Source organism: Ammodytes marinus (genome assembly GCF_949987685.1).
Source record: "Ammodytes marinus genome assembly, chromosome: 19".
Classification (NCBI taxonomy): Eukaryota; Metazoa; Chordata; class Actinopteri; order Uranoscopiformes; family Ammodytidae; genus Ammodytes; species Ammodytes marinus.
In genome coordinates, this window is record NC_137223.1 from 23,920,886 (window position 1) to 23,940,453 (window position 19,568).

Here is a 19,568-nt window from a genome sequence, read left to right on the forward strand (position 1 = left end):
CAACATTGATTGAATTTTGGGTAGTATTTAATGTAAAATGACTATTAAAATATGTTTTGGTGATGAGCAATTCTCACTTGAATAAAAAGTGTGCCTACTAACCCCCATTCTCCCCTAAAGTATGAAGGTACACCAATATACACCAATGCATTTAATGAGTAAAATGCACTTTAAGCATTAAAGCAGAATTCTTTTCCTGTGCCAATATTCTAGAGATTATCTCATTAGATAATTCTTCGTCATCATTAAAATGTATAACAGGATTTTTTGTATCAGACTACAACTAATGATTATTTCCTAATTGATTAATCGGCTGACTCTTTACCCCATTGCGCAATAAATCATAAAAAAAATAAAATCAACTCTGATCCAATATGAAGAAAGAATCTTTACTGGGCTTCAAAAGAAGATACAGATTATGATTCAGAACATACATGTGTTGGGAGAAGACCATCGCATCCTGCTTATAACAGTGCCTGGGTCTGAAGGCCGCAAAACACAAAAGACAATTATTAAAGAAAGAATAACATGGGGCGCTCCGGTGGCGTAGTGGATAGAGCGTGTACCATATTGGCTCTGGCCTGCGTTACAGTGGTCGCGGGTTCAAATCCGCAAGTCATCCCCCCCTCTCTCTGTCTTCCAATTTCAACTCTGTACTATCTAATTAAGCTTAAAAATGCCATAAAATAATCTTAAAATAACATAAAACTAAACCATGTATAAAAGCCAGAGAAATGGCCCAAAAGTAACACCTTCACATTGATCGAGTCCAACAAACTGTTGGGACAGATTATAAAAATATAAACAAAAACTATTTTCAAAATGGCTAACAATGAAGTTTCTGTTAACTGAACCCCAAGCAGCTTATGGGAAGTGTTTGCCATGTCAAATGTTTACTCACTTTGGTCTCATTACTCCTGCACTTCAATGGAAATGATACAATCATGGCCAGAAGTTGTGAGAACTCCAAAATGTGTTTTATACAGTATAACAGCTATATAATGTCATAGAACATAAAAAGAAGAAGAAAAAAAACTACAGTTGAAACAACGGAATTTACAAGTGTTGCGAACATCCTTCCTATATACTGTATATTGAACTATTTACATTTAAAACCTCTACAAACAACGTGTTTGTTTCATAAAAAACCCTATTCATAGGTTTCTCTACACATCATCTAACGCAACCTCGGAGGCAAATGAGCGATGCCATTCCTTGTAGCAGTTCCTGTCCAGAATCAGGCACAGTGGCAGAGCACAGTTTTCGCACTTCCACGCCGTCTTCTTCCTGCATTTGACACACATGAGCCTTCCTTCAGAGGCCTTGTTGGACCCAGACGCACTTGGGTTTATGGCCACGGGGTAGCAGGCGGGTGATGGGTCCAGGTTGGGCAGAGGGGAAGGTGGGTCGACTGTGGATGGTGATCGGTAAAGTTCGGATGGTTTGGCCAATGAGGTAGATGTTTTGTCGGCGCGCCAACCGCAAAGTTCGGCGCAGAGGGTCTCCATGAACCTCAGGTGAGTGACCGACTCACAGCTCCTCATCTGACACAGCTCTTTGTAGATGATGTAGGAGTTTGTGGCCGCGATGTCCAGGAAGTGTCGAAAAAACGTCATGTACCAATTCCGTGATCTCTTGTGCACCGAGTAATACTGGGTCAGCTGTTCCGAGAGATCCACGCCGCCCCTGTGCTTGTTGTAGTCCCTCACCGTGTTCGGTATGGGGATGTTGACACCTCGAGACTTTCCATCGCTTCCTTTCGCACGTTTTTTCGTAGTTTCGCCAGAGTACGCTGTGTGAATCGTAGAGCAGAGATTCACCTCTTTGGTGTCCATCCATTTTGTGAAGAGCAGCTGTCCATTTCTGATCCACCTTATCGTTCCTCTTTTGGACTTTCGTGTCAACGCGTTGACTCTTGTGGTCGGGGTTCCCTTCATGGCGTGCTTGTACGTGCCGCATGCATAGACATTCATAGAGATAAGGTCCTTGAAGAGCTTTGGGCTTGTGTAGAAGTTATCGCAGTACAGGTGATAGCCGCATCCAAGGTAACTGCGATCAATCAAGGCCATGACAGAGTTATACGAAATTCCGTGTCCACTTGTCAATCGGGAACTGCCTGTATAGACTGTGAAATCGCTGGTGTATCCGTTGCTGGAATCGGCCAACGCGAAGAGTTTTATGCCGGAATCGGTCAGTTTCTTTTTCAGGCACTCACGGTTTCCATTTTTATCTTTTATCGCGACCTTTCGTTCGTCTATCGAGATGTTTTGACGGGGATGGTAAAAGGCTTTGCAGGTATTCCGCAGCTGGTCGTATAACGGCCGGATTTTGTGCAGGGAGTCATATTCGGGTGTGCCCTTTTTCTTGTCATTTGCCGCGTCTTCGTCCGGGTCGCTCAAGTGTATGTTCCATGATATGGACTCAAACAGGTTTCTGGACATGACCGAGGCCGGAGATGCGACGCTGAAGATTGACTTCTGTCTCCAGTACAGGAATATTGCCGGCAGCTTCAGGATGTTCATGTAAAACAGGAGTCCCAAGAATTTGTAGAATTCAACCGAAGTGATGTCGTGCCACTTAAACTTCTTGCCTTTCTCGATGTTCCTCCTGGTCTGTTTGTTCGTGTTGTCACAGATGATCTTGACAGTCTTTTCATCGAAGAATGTTTTGAACAGCTGCGAGGGCGTGGGATTGTCCGTACAGGTGAATATTTGCACCCCGGGTTTCCGAGCGGGACAAAAACGTGAGAGACGCTGAGGCAAGACATCTGGTTCGTCTGTTGTCTTCCAGCCAGTGGCAGAAGAGTCCGTTTCCTCGGGGGACACTGCGCTTGGTTTTTTACGTTTTCGAGTGGCAGGAGGTGGAGTTACAGGTCCGCTTCCATCTGGGGAAGAAGATCCTGGGTAGTCGTCATCAGATCTAAAAGAACAATATATTCATATTATTATAATACAAAATATATTATGAAAATCAAGGCAGTCATTTTAATTTTAAATGTGTGTGTGTGTGTGGGGGGTTAGTACTCATACCCCAATATTCAAACCCGAGGCCAATAGAAATAATAGTTAGCAAATGTACATGTACTTCTAATCATAACAGTTTAACAAATTGAAGTTTATGTTTTGATGAGACACAAGAAAACCAAAAATAAACTACTGTCTGGCAGCAAGCTTAAGCTGTGGGAAAAAAAATATCTAGGTTATCATTCATCACTCTCCCTGTGTGTGTCTGTGGCTTGTCACACGCACACACACACACACACACACACACACACACACACACACACACACACACACACACACACACACACACACACACACACACACACACACACACACACACACACACACACACACACACACACACACACACACACACACACACACACACACACACACACACACACACACACACACACACACACACACACTTAGTATTGAATAATTCAATCACCATAGATCAAAAGTAAATTATTTTGGAGGCACCTGGAACCAAATGTAACACTAGAATATGATTGTAAACAAAAGTGAAACGGTCACTGTCAAAGAAGCTTTTTAACTTCAAACTGTATTCCAGGGATCAAATTGTCCTGTGAATGAAGTTGTTTAAACAGTTGTGAAAATATACCCAAGAAAATATCAAACTATCTGACACAACAAAAGTTACACAGTGCACCTTTAGACAAAAATGTAGTTTCGCCTCTTCTCTGTCTCTCTGTGAGTGAGTGTGTGTTGGGGGTGGAACCCCACCCCTCAGTAAACAAAGCAGAGAATGTAAATGCCTCAAGCAACACAGGAGACACTGAAACTGCATGTAGTCCTACATTAGTTAAATAAGATATAATATAAGTTTATTTGATAAAAGAGCGCCTTGCTATAGATTAAGTGTATGCCTATTTCTGTTGTGAAATGACAGTATACAGACGAGACTAAAACTAATACAATATAGAGCTTTTTTTTTTAAAAAAGCCCCCCACCCCCTCAACAAAAGGTAGGGGAAACACTGCACTGGATGTAATGATTGGAGGTAGCCTAATAATTGATTGTGTTGCACATGTTAAATGTTCTGTTGTGTTAATGGTATAGCCTTCTACAAACAAAACGTGTCATTTTACAATTGAATCCTGTGCATTAACCGTTTTTCAAAACTTCAATTTTGATAAGAAATAAACAAGAAAAAACGAACGACTAGTCCAGGAAAGTTTGGATTGAGAGCGTTCTCCTCACCCCACGACGTGGTAGTGTGATGAAATGGGGAAGTCAGATTGTAAAGTCGTCAACATGGCTATAGCCCACACACACACACACACGCACACACGCGCGCACACACACACACACACACACACACACACACACACACACACACACACACACACACACACACACACACACACACACACACACACTTTCCAATATGTTTGAACCATAGTTTTGAACCTGTCCATATATTTGTATAGATAGTCTACAACACTATTATAATAATAAGCTATGTTGAAACTCACGTGAACTCGCTTTTATCACTCTCACTGTCCACAACAACACATGAATCATTTTGTAAGTTCGTCAACATCGCTACAGCCTTAATGCACACTTTCTAATGTTTAAACCTGTCCATGTATTTTATAGATCAGTCTACAACACTATGATAATAAGCTATGTTGAAATATACTCACGTGCGGTCGCTTCTATCACTCTCGCTGTCCACAACAACATCTTGCTCATCGTCGGAATCGCTTGCTGATTCGAGCGGAGCATTTTCCTCGTCGTCCGTATCTTCAGATTTGATTTGCTGGTCTTCCCAACCATGGACATGTTCCCAATGCGCAGCCATGGTGGGACATCTGAGTTAATGTTGTACGAATGTGTGTGTTTAATTTCTTGCAATGTTTTCCCTCCTGGCACCGCCACCATGCGCGAGAGCCTCTCTGTCTTCCGCCTTTCTGATTGGCTGGCTGAAGCAAGCGCGGGTCAGTCAGTTTATTCTTCTTCGGGGGCCACCACGAAAATACTTCCGGGTGTATGTCGCCACCTGCTGTTTCGGAGTTCGCAACAACATGACTAGATGTTGGATAAAAGCCAGAGTTAAAATCTTGATTTTTATTTTTTTACTACATGTTAGAGTCCAACGTTTTACCAGGACAGATCTTAGAAAAAGCTTTTTTCCTTTTTATAAATCAAAAAATACCATGTTGGTCTACAGGTCTTAAACATGCCTTTTACACCACAGTGGGAAAGACCTCACAACATTTTTTATTTATTTATTCTAACATAATTTCTACACCCAAAATGTTGCCCAGAATAACACAATATATATGAATGTAATACAACTTACATTTCTGCAATGGCCTGGAATTCACACTTTTTACTTAAAGCACTACCAGTGGGAATATGAAGGTGTATTGAACTCTGAAATCCTATGTAGTATAAATGTGCAAACACTTTTGAAATCAGTTCAGCCTGAGAAAAGACAGAAAGAGTGTTTTATGGTCTCACTGTCTAACCCTACATTTTCCCATTTGTGACATCACACATGGTAAAATGTAGGGTTAGGATTAACAGGACAGCTGGGCTAAGGAAAAACTGAGGGAAGAAAAACCTCATTCATTATATTATAATAGCGATTTTATAATGGTAGAATGCCGGTTCCATATGGGTGAAGTATTCCTTTAACACTGTGCTTCTGTCTGTCAGCTACAGCAGCGTTCCTCGCCCAGGAGGAGGCAGTAGAGAGCCAGGAACGCAGTGAAGAAGACGAGGATGAGATCAAACAGGCTGCTGAGGAAGAGCAGACTGAGGAGGATGACACAGAAACAATTGGTGAGTTTCAAACATCCAGTATTCATGCTGTGTATAATGGATGTTGGTGTGTGTGTGTGTGTGTGTGTGTGTGTGTGTGTGTGTGTGTGTGTGTGTGTGTGTGTGTGTGTTTGTGTGTGTGTGCGTGCATGCATGTGCGTGTGTGTGTGTGTGTGGGCGTTGTTTTTTGCAAAAATAAAAAAAATATTTCTTAAAAGCTGCACTGTTACATAAAGAGTAAATGATCACCATTCATAGGTCTATAACTATATGCACAAGTTAAAAGGTGGAGTCAGTGATTCTGGAGAACGCCTGTTGTCATAAATCACTTTTTGTCAGAATCAGTGAATATATCCTTACGATCCGCTTCCTGTCTGAACTGCATGTGCACTGAAAAAAAATCTGCTGTTAACACACAGCCTAGGCTCTGTAAACAGGTAAACAGGGAGCCCCCACAGCTAGCAACATGCACGTTTACAGAGCCTAGGCTGTGTATTACAAATGACAAATGCTTACAAATCTATAATTGAAGCACTTCCTGCTTTCGCCTGCAGATATCATCCATCCTTCAGCCCTTGAGGAAGAGGATGATGATGCTACAGATGATGAAGAGCCGTTAACAGAACTGAAGAAATCTATCGAGGAGCCAGAGGACAAACCAGAGGAAGACTATGATGAAGACAACCAGGAGGAGGAGAAGGCTGCCGTGGATGTGACCAAACATTTACCTGAACCAGAGGAAGAGGCACCGAAAACTGACACCCCAGGTCAGAGAGCACACAGTGTTACAGCTGTTAAAGTGACATCACTGCAGCACAACTATTCAAATCAAATCAAATCAAATCAAATCAAATCAAATCAAATCAAATCAAATCAGTTTTATTCGTATAGCCCAATATCACAAATAGACATTTTTCCTCAGTGGGCTTTACATTCCATACAGTATGACACCCTCTGCCATTACCCTTAGCTTCTTATCATGAAAAGTAATACAACAAAAACAGGAAAAAGGGACTTCAAAAGATTAAAAGTGATGAAATAGCAATACATTTATTACGTACATAGTGCAAATACTTTTTTACTTTTTCGAAGGTAAAGGCTGGCAGGTAGGGCAATATATATACAGTGCAAGTTTGTTTAAGGTAGTTAGACCTCACTGCTATCTATCTATCTATCTATCTATCTATCTATCTATCTATCTATCTATCTATCTATCTATCTATCTATCTATCTATCTATCTATCTATCTATCTATCTATCTATCTATCTATCTATCTATCTATCTATCTATCTATCTATCTATCTATCTACCTATCTACCTATCTATCTATCTATCTATCTATCTATCTATCTATCTATCTATCTATCTATCTATCTATCTATCTATCTATCTATCTATCTATCTATCTATCTATCTATCTATCTATCTATCTATCTATCTATCTATAATAATGAACAGTAATCAACACGTATTACATGAGAAAGGCACAGGTACATGCATGAATACGAGGGGAGAGAAACCTCACAAATGTGTTGTAGGGGAACATGAATGAAGGAAAGCAACTTCATGTGTATATTTTGATTTCCAGTTTGCCCCTGTATGCATTCTTCAAAAGCCAAGGAGACGGAAACCAAAGAGGCTGCAGAGAAAAAAGGTTTGTGATGATACTCCTGTAAGGATGAACGTCTTTATATTAACACATGGTCAGTGGAATGCTTTTTATTTTGAAGTTTAAAATCTGTTTCCTGTCTTCTTCTTTTTATTAGATTGATAGACAGACAGGCAGACAGACAGACAGACAGACATATAGATAGATAGATAGATAGATAGATAGATAGATAGATAGACAGACAGACAGACAGACGGACGGACGGACGGACAGATAGATAGATGGACAGACAGATAGATAGATAGATAGATAGATAGATAGATAGATAGATAGATAGATAGATAGATAGATAGATAGATAGATAGATAGATAGATAGATAGATTGATAGATTGATAGAGACAGACAGACAGACAGACAGACAGACAGACAGACTATACTTTATCCATCCATCAATTGTATTCAAGTCTCTTATCTCATGTTTGTGTTTTGCAGATGAGCCAAGGAGGGTTTCAGCTGTGAGGAGGAAAAAAGGTAATCATACAGAAAAAAATATCCACTAAAAATATACTTCACAAAACCTGTCCTGAATAAATAATACATTTATAATATAATACATAAAATGATTGGAGCCGGCAGAGTGAGTATAATTTTAGCAGCAGAATTCAGGGCAGCAATGTCTATGTTATCACCTAAAATATGAAACTGGTTCATGTTTTTGTGGGACTATAACAGAGCATTCACCATCACAGCCCTCTCCTTCTGGAACCCCCTTACCTCATATACACTAGAGACTGTACCGACATGGACACATTTCAAATCACTAATCAAAACACACCTCTTTAGAATAGCCTTTAGTACAGCTGTTCCTTGTTTGTGTTCTTGTAATAAATGAAACAAATTATATGATAATTATTATGATATAATTAAAATAACTGTACATAACATATTGATTTTTCACATTTATATTACATATCAACATAACATTACATGCTAATTTTACAGTACCCCTTAATTTTATATGTTTGAGTACCTAGGAAATTGCTATATAAAATGAATGCATTATTACTTTGAACTTTTTTTTTTAACTTTTTATTTTAAGACCCTGATGCTGTGAAGACTGATGATAAGCCAAAAAACAAAGGTAACATTTAACATACCTTATAACATCTTATACTAAAATTAACAAAAATATAATACAATTATATATATATAAATACAATGGTTTGTTTGTATGATTCTTTTCATAGTGGTTGATCATTGTAATCTGTTATGTTGTTGTCATTTGACTTGATGTTTGTTACGTTATGTCGATTGCTTGGTGGTGAAGTCTTGTCTGTATGTTTCAATGTAATAAAAAAGAATAAAAAAATATTAAATGTAATGTTATTCAAATCTTAAATTGCAATGGTTAATCCTTGTTCTTATTGTGGTGTGTTAACGTTTTTTTTTTGTGTCCAGCTCTACCCAGGATTACGAACGTATCGGGGGCGAAAATCAGACACGTCCCCAAACTTGGTGCTTTCCTCAGAGGTAGGCGCCTCTAAACATACTATAGAAACATATAACAGTCTTACTATGATTCAATGGTGAAGATGGAATTTAAAGGAAGAGTACAACATTTTGGTAAATACACTTAAAGGTGAAGTAAGCGGTTTATTTATGTTAATATAAGTGTTAAATCGCTCTTTATTCATACAGTGATCACTTACATAATGTGCGTGTTTCATAAAGCCGACCTCTCAGTCAGCTGCTCTGCATGTAATCGGCAAATAAACTTAATATCCAATCACAAGAGAGAACGCTACAAACCGACACACGTCTCACTCATGGTCTCACTGCCGGTGCACGCCAGAACGACAGATGGGTGAATGTCTATGCGCCTACAATGGCAGGGCAGGTATACATCCTTCCCAATGTCTGTTTTGATGGTTTTTATCATGTTTCATCACACTTATGGATCTGAGATGATGCTAGATAACTCGCTGCTTGAAGACCGCAGTGCATTAATGAGGTGACGTAGGGACGAGCGAGGGGACTGCTAACTGCAGCAACTGACAGGATGGAAGTTAGCTAAAAGAACCATTCCGCTTAAAGGTGCTACGAGAAACTTTTAAATATTTCTGAAACACAATATTTCCTCTGATGATTATAAATGACATGTTTATCTTTACTTACACAATAACACTTTATATCACAGTGATGTCACGACTTGAATTAACAGAATATTTTTCTCTTTTAAATTCTATTAAAAAGCGAGGAGACTAGAAAAGGCCAAGACCGAGAAACCAGGTACGTGAACGAATAAATGAGATTAGATTAGATTAGATTCACTTTATTGTCATTACACAGTAACAGGTTGCAATGTAAGGAAATGTAGATGGGTCTAACTAGAGTTCAAACATCAGTTTCTCCAATACATTACATTCACACTCATTCTGTCATAAGGGCCAGCAAACATTTTATACTGTTAATTGCTTATATTAATATAGCGAAATTTCATACACCTATATTTGAGTTATTTTTTTTTACAATCTGTACACCATAGGATGACTTTCTGATCTTAGGCCCTCAGGTTGGACAAAGAAAAAACTCATAATTTTTTCATTTTTCTTTAGTAGAGACAGAGACCAAGAAACCAGAAGAGGTCACAGATGAAGCTGAAAAAGACGGTATATTACCTCGCATGTTCATTATGATTTTTAAAAGTTAATTTTTTCTAATTAACTGTATGAAATTTCAAATTAAAATATGAAATATCGGTGTTGAAAAACTCAATGTTGGAAGACTCAGTCTAGTTTTACTCTAGTAAAACAGTAACAGGTCCTGCATTCAAATATCAAACATCAAAGATCCAAATTGTGTATACATTTTATAATCAAATTATAATTACTGTTGCATTAAATCTATTGACTGTTGCAGCAGGTAAAGGTGTATAAGTATAAATTAGCCTGAAGTAAAGTGTGTATTAATATGTAAAAAATGCTCTTAAAAACTTGAATAATGTACTTTACACCACTGTACACAATGATTTTCCTTGACCTACCTAGAGAGATATTTTCATGGTAAATCAATCACACAAAATCCACATTGTCATTAACAGCATTTATTTATATACTGTATATGTTTAACCCCTAACCCTGTTTCAGTTGGACCCTGCAGACCTGCACCCGTCTACTGCCCATCCCCACCCGGATGGTACGGTAAGTGTTCACAGTATCCCGGGAAATAAATCTTTCATTTATGACCCACCAATATAATAACTTCCCCACAAATATTAAAACCGCAAACGTAATAAAAATCTGCAGCTTTTTGATGTAATAATCTCCCACAAACGTAAAAAATTAATCATTAATATCATCAAAATCAAATATTTAAATATTTAAAAAACTTGTATGAGATGCAGATTTTGATTATATTAGTGATAGTATCCCGCAAACGCAATTAATCTTTTCGCCCTGTGTGGTGGCTGCTGCTGCTATCGGTGTATGAATGAGTGTGTGAATAGTAACGTGGGAGTTTGAACAGGTCTCCCTTGAAAAAGATTATCAATGGGATTACCTAGCTGTATAAAAACAAGTTTAAAAAAATAAAAAAATCCCTGTAAAAATGTCATAATCATTTTGTGTCTAACATGCCGATCTCTTTTGTTTTTAACTCAAAATGTCGACCTACTAAAATGTCAAATTAACTTTCTATCTTCCAGTTCATCACGTCGTCACGGACAACCCGTACCCTCCTCCCACCATGTCAGGTATTCACACTGTCAACTTCAATTAAAGGTGTAGTCAGTGATTCTGGAGAACGCTTTTTGTCAAAACACTATTTGTCAAAAATCAGTGAATATCTCCTCAAGGTCTGCTACCTGTCTGTACTTTGTGTGCACTGAAAACTGATGTTAATACACATCCTAGGCTCTATAAACTGGTATGTTACTGTAACAAAGGGGGCCCAACAAAGCTTGCAACAAATCCGTTTACAGAGCCTAGGCTGTGCGCACACGGTACAGAGAGGTAGCACATAATGAGGAGATATTCACTGGTTTTGCCAACTAGCATTCTCCAGAATCGCTGCTTCCACCTTTGATATACTGTATCATCAGGAAAATTTAAAAAGCATAAACTTACATTTTGCCATGTTTTCGAATATAACACACAGCCCCCTCTGCGCCTGTCCTAACAGTCCACCCCGCAGCCCCTCCAATGCAGCCTCCTCCCTACCACCACCAGCAGCCGTACTACTCCCAGTACCATCCGTATCCTCCGCCACCCATGCAGCCTATGATGCCCCATCCACCTCCACAAGAACCAGCCCACCCCGCCCCACCAGTAGAACCGACCCCAGAAACAGAGCCTGCTGTTCAGCCCGAGATCCAGACTGCAGCCCCTCAAGCTCCAACCTCCGCGACTCCAATCCAGGGTGAGGAGATAGTAGTAAAAGAGATGATATAAAGGTGGATTCAGTGATTCTGGAGAATGCTTGCTGTCAAAATCACTTCTTGTCAAATGAGTGAATATCTCCTCAAGATCCGCCACCTGTCCGTACTGTGTGTACTGACTGACAGCAAGTGTTATCCACTTGTCCACCTTTAAATATGTGCTTTTTACATGTATTTATTCATACTTAGTCGTCAACCCACAGCACACACACTATATATTTATACAAACACGTAAAAACACTTAACATAGATCTACAAGGATGCCACACACAAAATGACTGAACATAAAATGAAATCTTTGCTTTTACTTTCACTCTAAAAGAACCGGAGACTGTCCAGGAAGAAGTGAAGGCTGCTGCTGCTGTAAAGAAAGGTAAACACTATTTATGATGTTACTTAAAGATATAGTGCGTAACTTCTGTCGCCCTCATGAGGAATTGTGAATAATTACAACAACACTGTCTTCATGATTCAAACCTTCAGTAATGGCACATGGATTCTGCTGTACGTCCAGGTTTTTTTTCTTAGCAGTAGAATCAACAACTGAAACATTTCTTGGACGCTTCTTGGGATTTTTCTGAGCTCCTGCATCAGTGTCAAGGGGGGGGGGGGGGGGGACACCAGTTTGTAAAAGCTGCCATACTGAGAAATACAGAGAGAGTTTTGTGGAGCTGATAGCCTTAATCAACTTTTTGTCAACTCATTTTGTTGATGGCTCGAATGTAACTGACATTCATATATAAGAAAAAGTTACGCACTATAGCTTTGAAAAGTAATTTTTCTCTAACTTACTGCAGTGAACAATAATTCATGTCTGATAATTTTCCAGCTACAAAGAAGAAAACCAAAACGGCTGCTGATTCAGAAACAGGTACAGTATATCCGCTCAATTCTTAATTTGTCACTGAAACATATAGCAGTTATGTATACGCCCATTATACAACAGTCAGGAACCAATCAGATCGCTTGATTTAAGCTACTCGTTTTATAAACTGTTACAAACCACAGCTGCATCGTTTAACAGTGGTGCACCATGATAAAATGTGCTGTTAGGATGCATTCATTATGGAAAATTAACATGAACCATTTCACTGCGATTATCCCCTCAGAGCCAGCCAAGACAAAGAAAGGTAATTCATGTTTTTACAACTCAGTCAGTAATTTGATGTTTTTCAAATGCCGACCCTTGAGTTTTGTTAGAATTGTAACAAACAGCAATTTGAGCAATTTGCTGTAAATACACAGACAGAATTACACGCTTCAGTAAGATATGAATAACGTAATTCAACCATGATTTTGCCATTTTCTAGATGTCCCTGTTGTTTTGAAAGCCAAAACAAAGGCTGTCCCTGCAAAGGAAGGTGAATAAACATCATTTTCAATAATCATTTTAAGGTGATATACTGCAGCTGAATAGGGTTAACATTTTTTAACTTGTAGCTATTATCATGAAACCTTTCCAGTTGATTACTTATAATATTTTTTTTTTGTATAACAGTTTTTTTCAGATATGTTTGAATAAATAGGCTAATTTGGCAATATATAAGTCATTATGTGTACATTTGCATCTTTTAATATTGATACATATTATATAAGATATTGGATGAAGCCAGGGTTGAATTTTATATAATTTTTCTCAACATCTTAGTGTCCAAAGTTTTTCACAGAACAAATTTTAAAGTCTTTTTACATTTTATAAATCAAAAAATGACTATGTACAGGTCTTTAAAATGCATTTTCGGCGTCTTCTAAAAAAACTAAATGTATCATAAATCAGACAATTAATAATATGTGAACAAATCCTTCTGTAATAACCTTCAGAATGACATACTACAGTAAATATAAATAACATAATTCAAAATCATGTTGCCATTTCTAGATGTCGCTGTTTCAAAAGCCAAAACCAAGGCTGTCCCTGCAAAGGAAGGTGAATATCAAATATATTTTTCTTGGGGAATATTAATTTTAATTTAAAGGTGGAGTCAGCGATGGAGATCTGGAGAACGATTGTTTTCAATATCAGTGAATATCTCCTCATGATCCGCTACCTGTTTGTACTGTGTGTATGCTGACAAAAAAAAATATTGTACACAGCCTAGCCTCTGTAAACTGGTATGTTACCAAAGGATATGTTAACAAAGGGGGCCCACCGTAGCTAGCAACATGCCCGTTTACAGAGCCTAGGCTTTGTATTAACACTGGATTTTTTTTCAGAGCACACACAAAATGGACAGGTAGCGTATCATGAGGAGATATTCACTGATTTTGACTAAAAGTGATTTTGACAACCAGCGTTCTCCAGAATCACTGACCCCTCCTTCAACATATTCATAGGATATATTAAACTAATTTGTGTTTTGTTACAGAGCCGACAGTAAAGAAAGAGAAAACCAAAACTCCTGCAGTGGCTAAGAAAGGTAAGACGTTTGTCCTTCAACTCTAACAATCTCCTCAGGAAGTTATATTGGGGAATGAGGAGACTGAAAAATAATGTGGCGTCTGGTGAATTCAAATGAATAATTCATATTTTCTATCTTAGTGTAAGAATGAGATCCCATTGCTTTGCTCTAGATTCTTCCTCTAATAATATTACACTTTATTTTTGACTTTTTTGACCTGAGAGTCTGAGACAATCAACAACAATACTATTTAAAGATACAGTATATATAAAAAATTGGTGTTCAACTTCAACATGTCTTTCCACAGAGCCAGCTGTGAAGGACAAAGTGAAAACTGCTGCAGTTGCTAAGAAAGGTAAGACATTGCTAGTCCAGAGGCTGCTGGAGAATTTTTTAAAGGTCACTTACCTAATATGCAAAATTAACTTTTTTTTAATTGAATTTTTTTATTATTATTTTTTTCAACATTAATATGGGTCCCTGGTGTTACTAGAGACTAGAGAAGTATGAGAAAAAACAAACCCTCTCTCTTTTACCCCACCTTCACCATTCTGTAAACTTGAGTTCAAAAACCCCAGTCATATTTATCTCCCCTTATGACATCATTGATTCAGCAATGGCAATGTGAGAAATATAAAAGTTTGATTTTGGACACTACACCATGAAAACAGTCTCTAGTAAAAATCCAAATTAGATTTTTTTGCCGAATTTAGACTTAAAATTTAGCATAATATGTGATCTTTAAAATAACTAACATGAAATAGCTCCATCGTTTATGTGGAGAAGCAGCTAATATTTCAGTAAGAAAACTGATTATTCAGGCGACTAATCGAGACTCTTTCCTCGTTATGACAGAGCCTGCAGCTGACAAGAAGAAGAAATCAGCCTCTGAAAAGACAGGTAGCTACACACAGTCACACACACACACACGCACGCACGCACACACACACACACACACACACACACACACACACACACACAGACAGAGAGACAGTTAGATAGACAGACAGTTAGACAGACACACACAGACAGACAGACACACACACTAACACACACACACACACACTGATTGGAAGCTAATAATTGTTTTCGCCGCTCAGAAGAATCGCCTGTCAAGAGCAAAGCCAAGACATCTACAGCCAAGAAAGGTAAAAACTAAGATCCCAAAACTGTATGAGTTAAAGTAGCTACGGGGAACTTTTTAAATATTTCTGAAACAGTCTAATTTTTCCTCTGATGATCATAAATGACATGTAACAGCAAACAAGAACATAAGTGAAAATAACGCAATTTTTTATTGTTATTATTAATCTTTTGCTCGGGTCTGAATCCACCGCAACTCAGACCAAACGATGTACAGCAGGCAGACCAGAACATCCTGTGTTACTAAATCACAGTTTACTTTGCTTCACCATGGTCATATCACCATTATTAATCTGACCTAGTCACATATGAATACATTACCTCATGGCCCATTCATTCGGCCGTCCCTCAGTCATTCGCTTCTTTAATAAATGCACGCACCGCCGACACACGCTACCAAAGATCTTAAGGACAGCAGGCGATGGTGTCATAAAAAGCAATAAAAAAATCCTTCTAAGGGGGTTGCTAGAATCAACAAAAACGGAAAGTTCCTCGTAGCTACTTAAAATAAAAATTACACTTCATATTTCCTGCATAGTAATTTTTGTTTATATGCAGATGCTACATTTGCATCATGTTGGTGTTTTGTATAAAATGTTTATTTTTTGAAAACAGTTCCAGATGCAGCGCTGCGTCCTCAGCCCATCTCACTGAGGTCAATGAGACTGGAGTCCAACGTGACCGCGCAGGCATCTGAACAAGGTAACACTGAAAAATGTCTGGCTTTCAATTTACCTTCTCTTTTGTTTTGTATTTTTTTCTTTCTGTGTGCCAGTAGTTTATTTTTTTGGCATTTGTTATGCTTTATTGATAGTGTAGATACAGAGGTGAAATGGGGCAGAGAGGGGAGTGACATGCAGAGAACGACCGCGGGCTGGAATCGAACCCGGGTCCGCTGCTGGCCGAGGCCCATGGGGGGGACACCCTACCATGTGTGCCAGTTTTATTGTTAAGTTACAGGCCACACAGAGAAAGTGATAAGAGGGAATACAATTTCATCAAATATGTTTAACTCTTTGTTCTTTGAACATTTCCAACAATAGCCGTGTGTCTCTGACTGCTATTTGTGACTGTTGAAATCATATTTTAACTTATGATTTTCACTCATTTATCAAAAACAGCTTTTTATTTGCTTATACCTTTTTGCATTTAGAAATGTGTTGCTTTCAATTTACTTTCTCATAGACACTTGAATAACAAATGTCCACAGTACAGTATCACAGCATTTATAGTCACTGCTAATTTCCAATGCCCGTCCATAGAAGGGCATTTAAACAATCATAAAAAATCCACATATGAAACATAGCCGCGTTAAAAAACATACAAGGCACATACATATGCACCATCCCCCCACCCCAACCCCATCCCACCCCTATATCAGTTAATCAGTTACTATCAGTCACTGGCCTGTGTATCAGAGTAGGACTCTTATACTTAAAACCTTCTTATGTCCCTTTCTCCCACAGCCAAGACAAGATCAAAATTATTGGCGGAGAAGAAAAGTAAGTGTTTTATTTTTAGTATTCATCATGAATACAGCTATTACAGCAGTGGTCGTTGGTGAAGACATTCTTAATTCTCTTGCGGCTTCCTTTTAGCAATGCTACATAAAGATAGGACTAGCCATTGCCATCTTCCAGTACAAATCAAACCAGATTAGGCAGATTTAGTGGGCTCTTTTATGCATGATTTAAGCCGTAATTAGGGGCACGTCAAGCTGTATTACACTGAGGGAGGGGGAGGATTAATATCACAAGGATATTAAAAGTACTGCACTAATTATGGAGAGTTATATGGCGAGCTTTAATGGGGCTGTCTCTAGAGGGGCTAGACTTAGAGGAAAGGGGGCCGGGGAGTAACCATGAGGTCTCTGGTTCCTCCTCCCAGTAACCATGAGGTCTCTGGTTCCTCCTCCCAGTAACCATGAGGTCTCTGGTTCCTCCTTCCAGTAACCATGAGGTCTCTGGTTCCTCCTCCCAGTAACCATGAGGTCTCTGGTTCCTCCTCCCAGTAACCATGAGATCTCTGGTTCCTCCTTCCAGTAACCATGAGGTCTCTGGTTCCTCCTCCCAGTAACCATGAGGTCTCTGGTTCCTCCTCCCAGTAACCATGAGGTCTCTGGTTCCTCCTCCCAGTAACCATGAGGTCTCTGGTTCCTCCCGGTAACCATGAGGTATCTGGTTCCTCCCGGTAACCATGAGGTCTCTGGTTCCTCCTCCCAGTAACCATGAGGTATCTGGTTCCTCCCAGTAACCATGAGGTCTCTGGTTCCTCCTCCCAGTAACCATGAGGTCTCTGGTTCCTCCTCCCAGTAACCATGTGTTGGTCTCTGGTTGGACCCCCTGCACCGGACAGGAGGGTGTTAGTAGTAAAACTAGTGGTGGCTGCTATTACATCTACGATGCCCACCATCTCTACCATTGTGTCCTTGAGCAAGACACTTAACCCCAAACTGCTCCAGGGGCGATGTACTATGGCTGACCCTGCGCTCTGACCCCCTTCCGAAGTGGAAAACTTGAGAGGGGATATGCGAAAAAAGACACATTTCAATGTGCCCTGTGTACAGTTGACTAACTTTACTTATTTATACTCTGCTCTACAGGCAAAACTGAGAAGACTGAAAAGAAATCGGTCAAAGAGGCTCAAGGTATGGATTCAGAATTAGACAATGTATCTAATGTGTGCTGTGTACATTTGACATTTATCACTCTATTTTCCCTACAATCTGACATTTTTTTAGATAAAGACAAACAACCAACACCAGCCAGTGAGTATGGGAGCATCAAAGTTATTAACTTGTAGTAGTAAAAAAAATAACATTCACACATTAACGGCTATTAATAATAATAATAATAATATCATTTGGTTTTATTAAAACTAAAACACTAAATCAAACTAATCGCTCCATAATTACTCTATCACATGGGCCCAGTTTTTTTTTAAAAGATACATTTTGAATTTTCGATTTTGAAACCTCTTTTTTTCATAATCCAAAATTCAGGTTAATCCAGTTTTACTTTTGTGCTGTTTTTTTTCATAATAATTTTAATCTAGATTTAAGATTTTTTAAATACTGGGCCCGGGATGCATGAGAATCGGGCATAATAATTGTGCATAAAGTAGCCTAGCCTAGTGTCGTGTCTTCATTAACGTTTTGCTGTATAACCATATGCTTCCTTCATATAGAGAAAGGAAAAAGAGCTTCCCGTAAAGCCTAAAGGTATCTCCGGTTAATTTGACACCATCTTTTCCGCTGGCTGACTCAAAACGAATAGACTTTTTTCCTTTAATAATTCCATTAGCCTCATAAGTGATAAGCGTAAAATGAGATGATCTGATTAGAAACAGAGATTACTGGTCTTTTTAAAGTCCTAGCAAGAGATTACGGCTTTATGATGAATAGAGCGAGAATAATACCTAGTTGGAGTGATTTAATCCACGCACCATAACCCATTAAATTAGGGGCTTTAGTGACTGTTCGTCTTGAGTCATGTAGTGGAGAATCAACACCCACCCACTTCCCCCCGAGTGATTCTACACTTTCTGAAATATTCACGTCTTGACACAGCAGCAGCGACTGTTTCTGAGGAAATGTATAGATTTTTATTTGCCATGTAATTATTTTGGGTTTGGGTTTGTTTTGGATGCTTGTTGCAGGTAAGAAGATATGGACATCACAAATGCATTTTTAAAGGTGGAGTCAGTGATTTTAGAAAAAGCTTGTTGTCAAAATCAGTGAATATCTCTCCTCATGATCTGCTACACAGTCCGTGCTGTGTGTGCGCTGAATACAGAGCCTGGGTTGTGTATTAACACTGAATGTATTTTCAGCACACACATAGGTAGCGGATCGTGCGGATATATTCACTGATTTTGACCAACAAGTGTTCTCCAGAATCACTGACTCCACCTTTAATCTGTCTGTTCTATGCATGATGAAATGGTGACTGAAACCACCTTATTTTGAATGACTTTTTCTTGTCTTTCCAGCCTCTATCTTCCTTTTTCTTTCCTGCATGCATGTAGACACTGGTCTTTCGTCTTCTATGTCTCTCTCTCTCTCTCTCTCCATCTCTTTCTCTCACACATCAAAAACATAACTATCTATTTCATGCCATTTCTTGCAGAAGAGCCCAAGACTGAAGACACTACCACAGAAGAGAAGAAACCAGGTACCTTACTTTT

At 38.9% G+C, this 19,568-nt stretch overlaps 1 protein-coding gene across 1 annotated transcript; it reads right to left on the reverse strand.

Annotated features, from left to right (window-relative positions):
- Nucleotides 1–417: 417 nt before the first annotated feature.
- On the reverse strand, nucleotides 418–4,867 carry LOC307265894 (piggyBac transposable element-derived protein 4-like). Its single transcript, XM_080047724.1, has 2 exons — nucleotides 4,673–4,867; nucleotides 418–2,919 (listed from the first exon to the last, which is right to left on the reverse strand). Exons 1-2 carry the CDS (start codon nucleotides 4,828–4,830, stop codon nucleotides 1,167–1,169), a joined length of 1,911 nt encoding a protein of 636 aa, XP_079903850.1. The 5' UTR covers nucleotides 4,831–4,867; the 3' UTR covers nucleotides 418–1,166.
- Nucleotides 4,868–19,568: the final 14,701 nt, after the last annotated feature.

Coding starts and splice junctions, on each gene's coding strand:
- LOC307265894 (XM_080047724.1), bottom strand. CDS start 4,830: ATGGCTGCGCATTGGGAACATGTCCATGGTTGGGAAGACCAGCAAATC. Junction 2,920..4,672: donor AGTGATAGAAGCGACCGCAC/GTGAGTATATTT, acceptor TTGTTCTTTTAG/ATCTGATGACGACTACCCAG.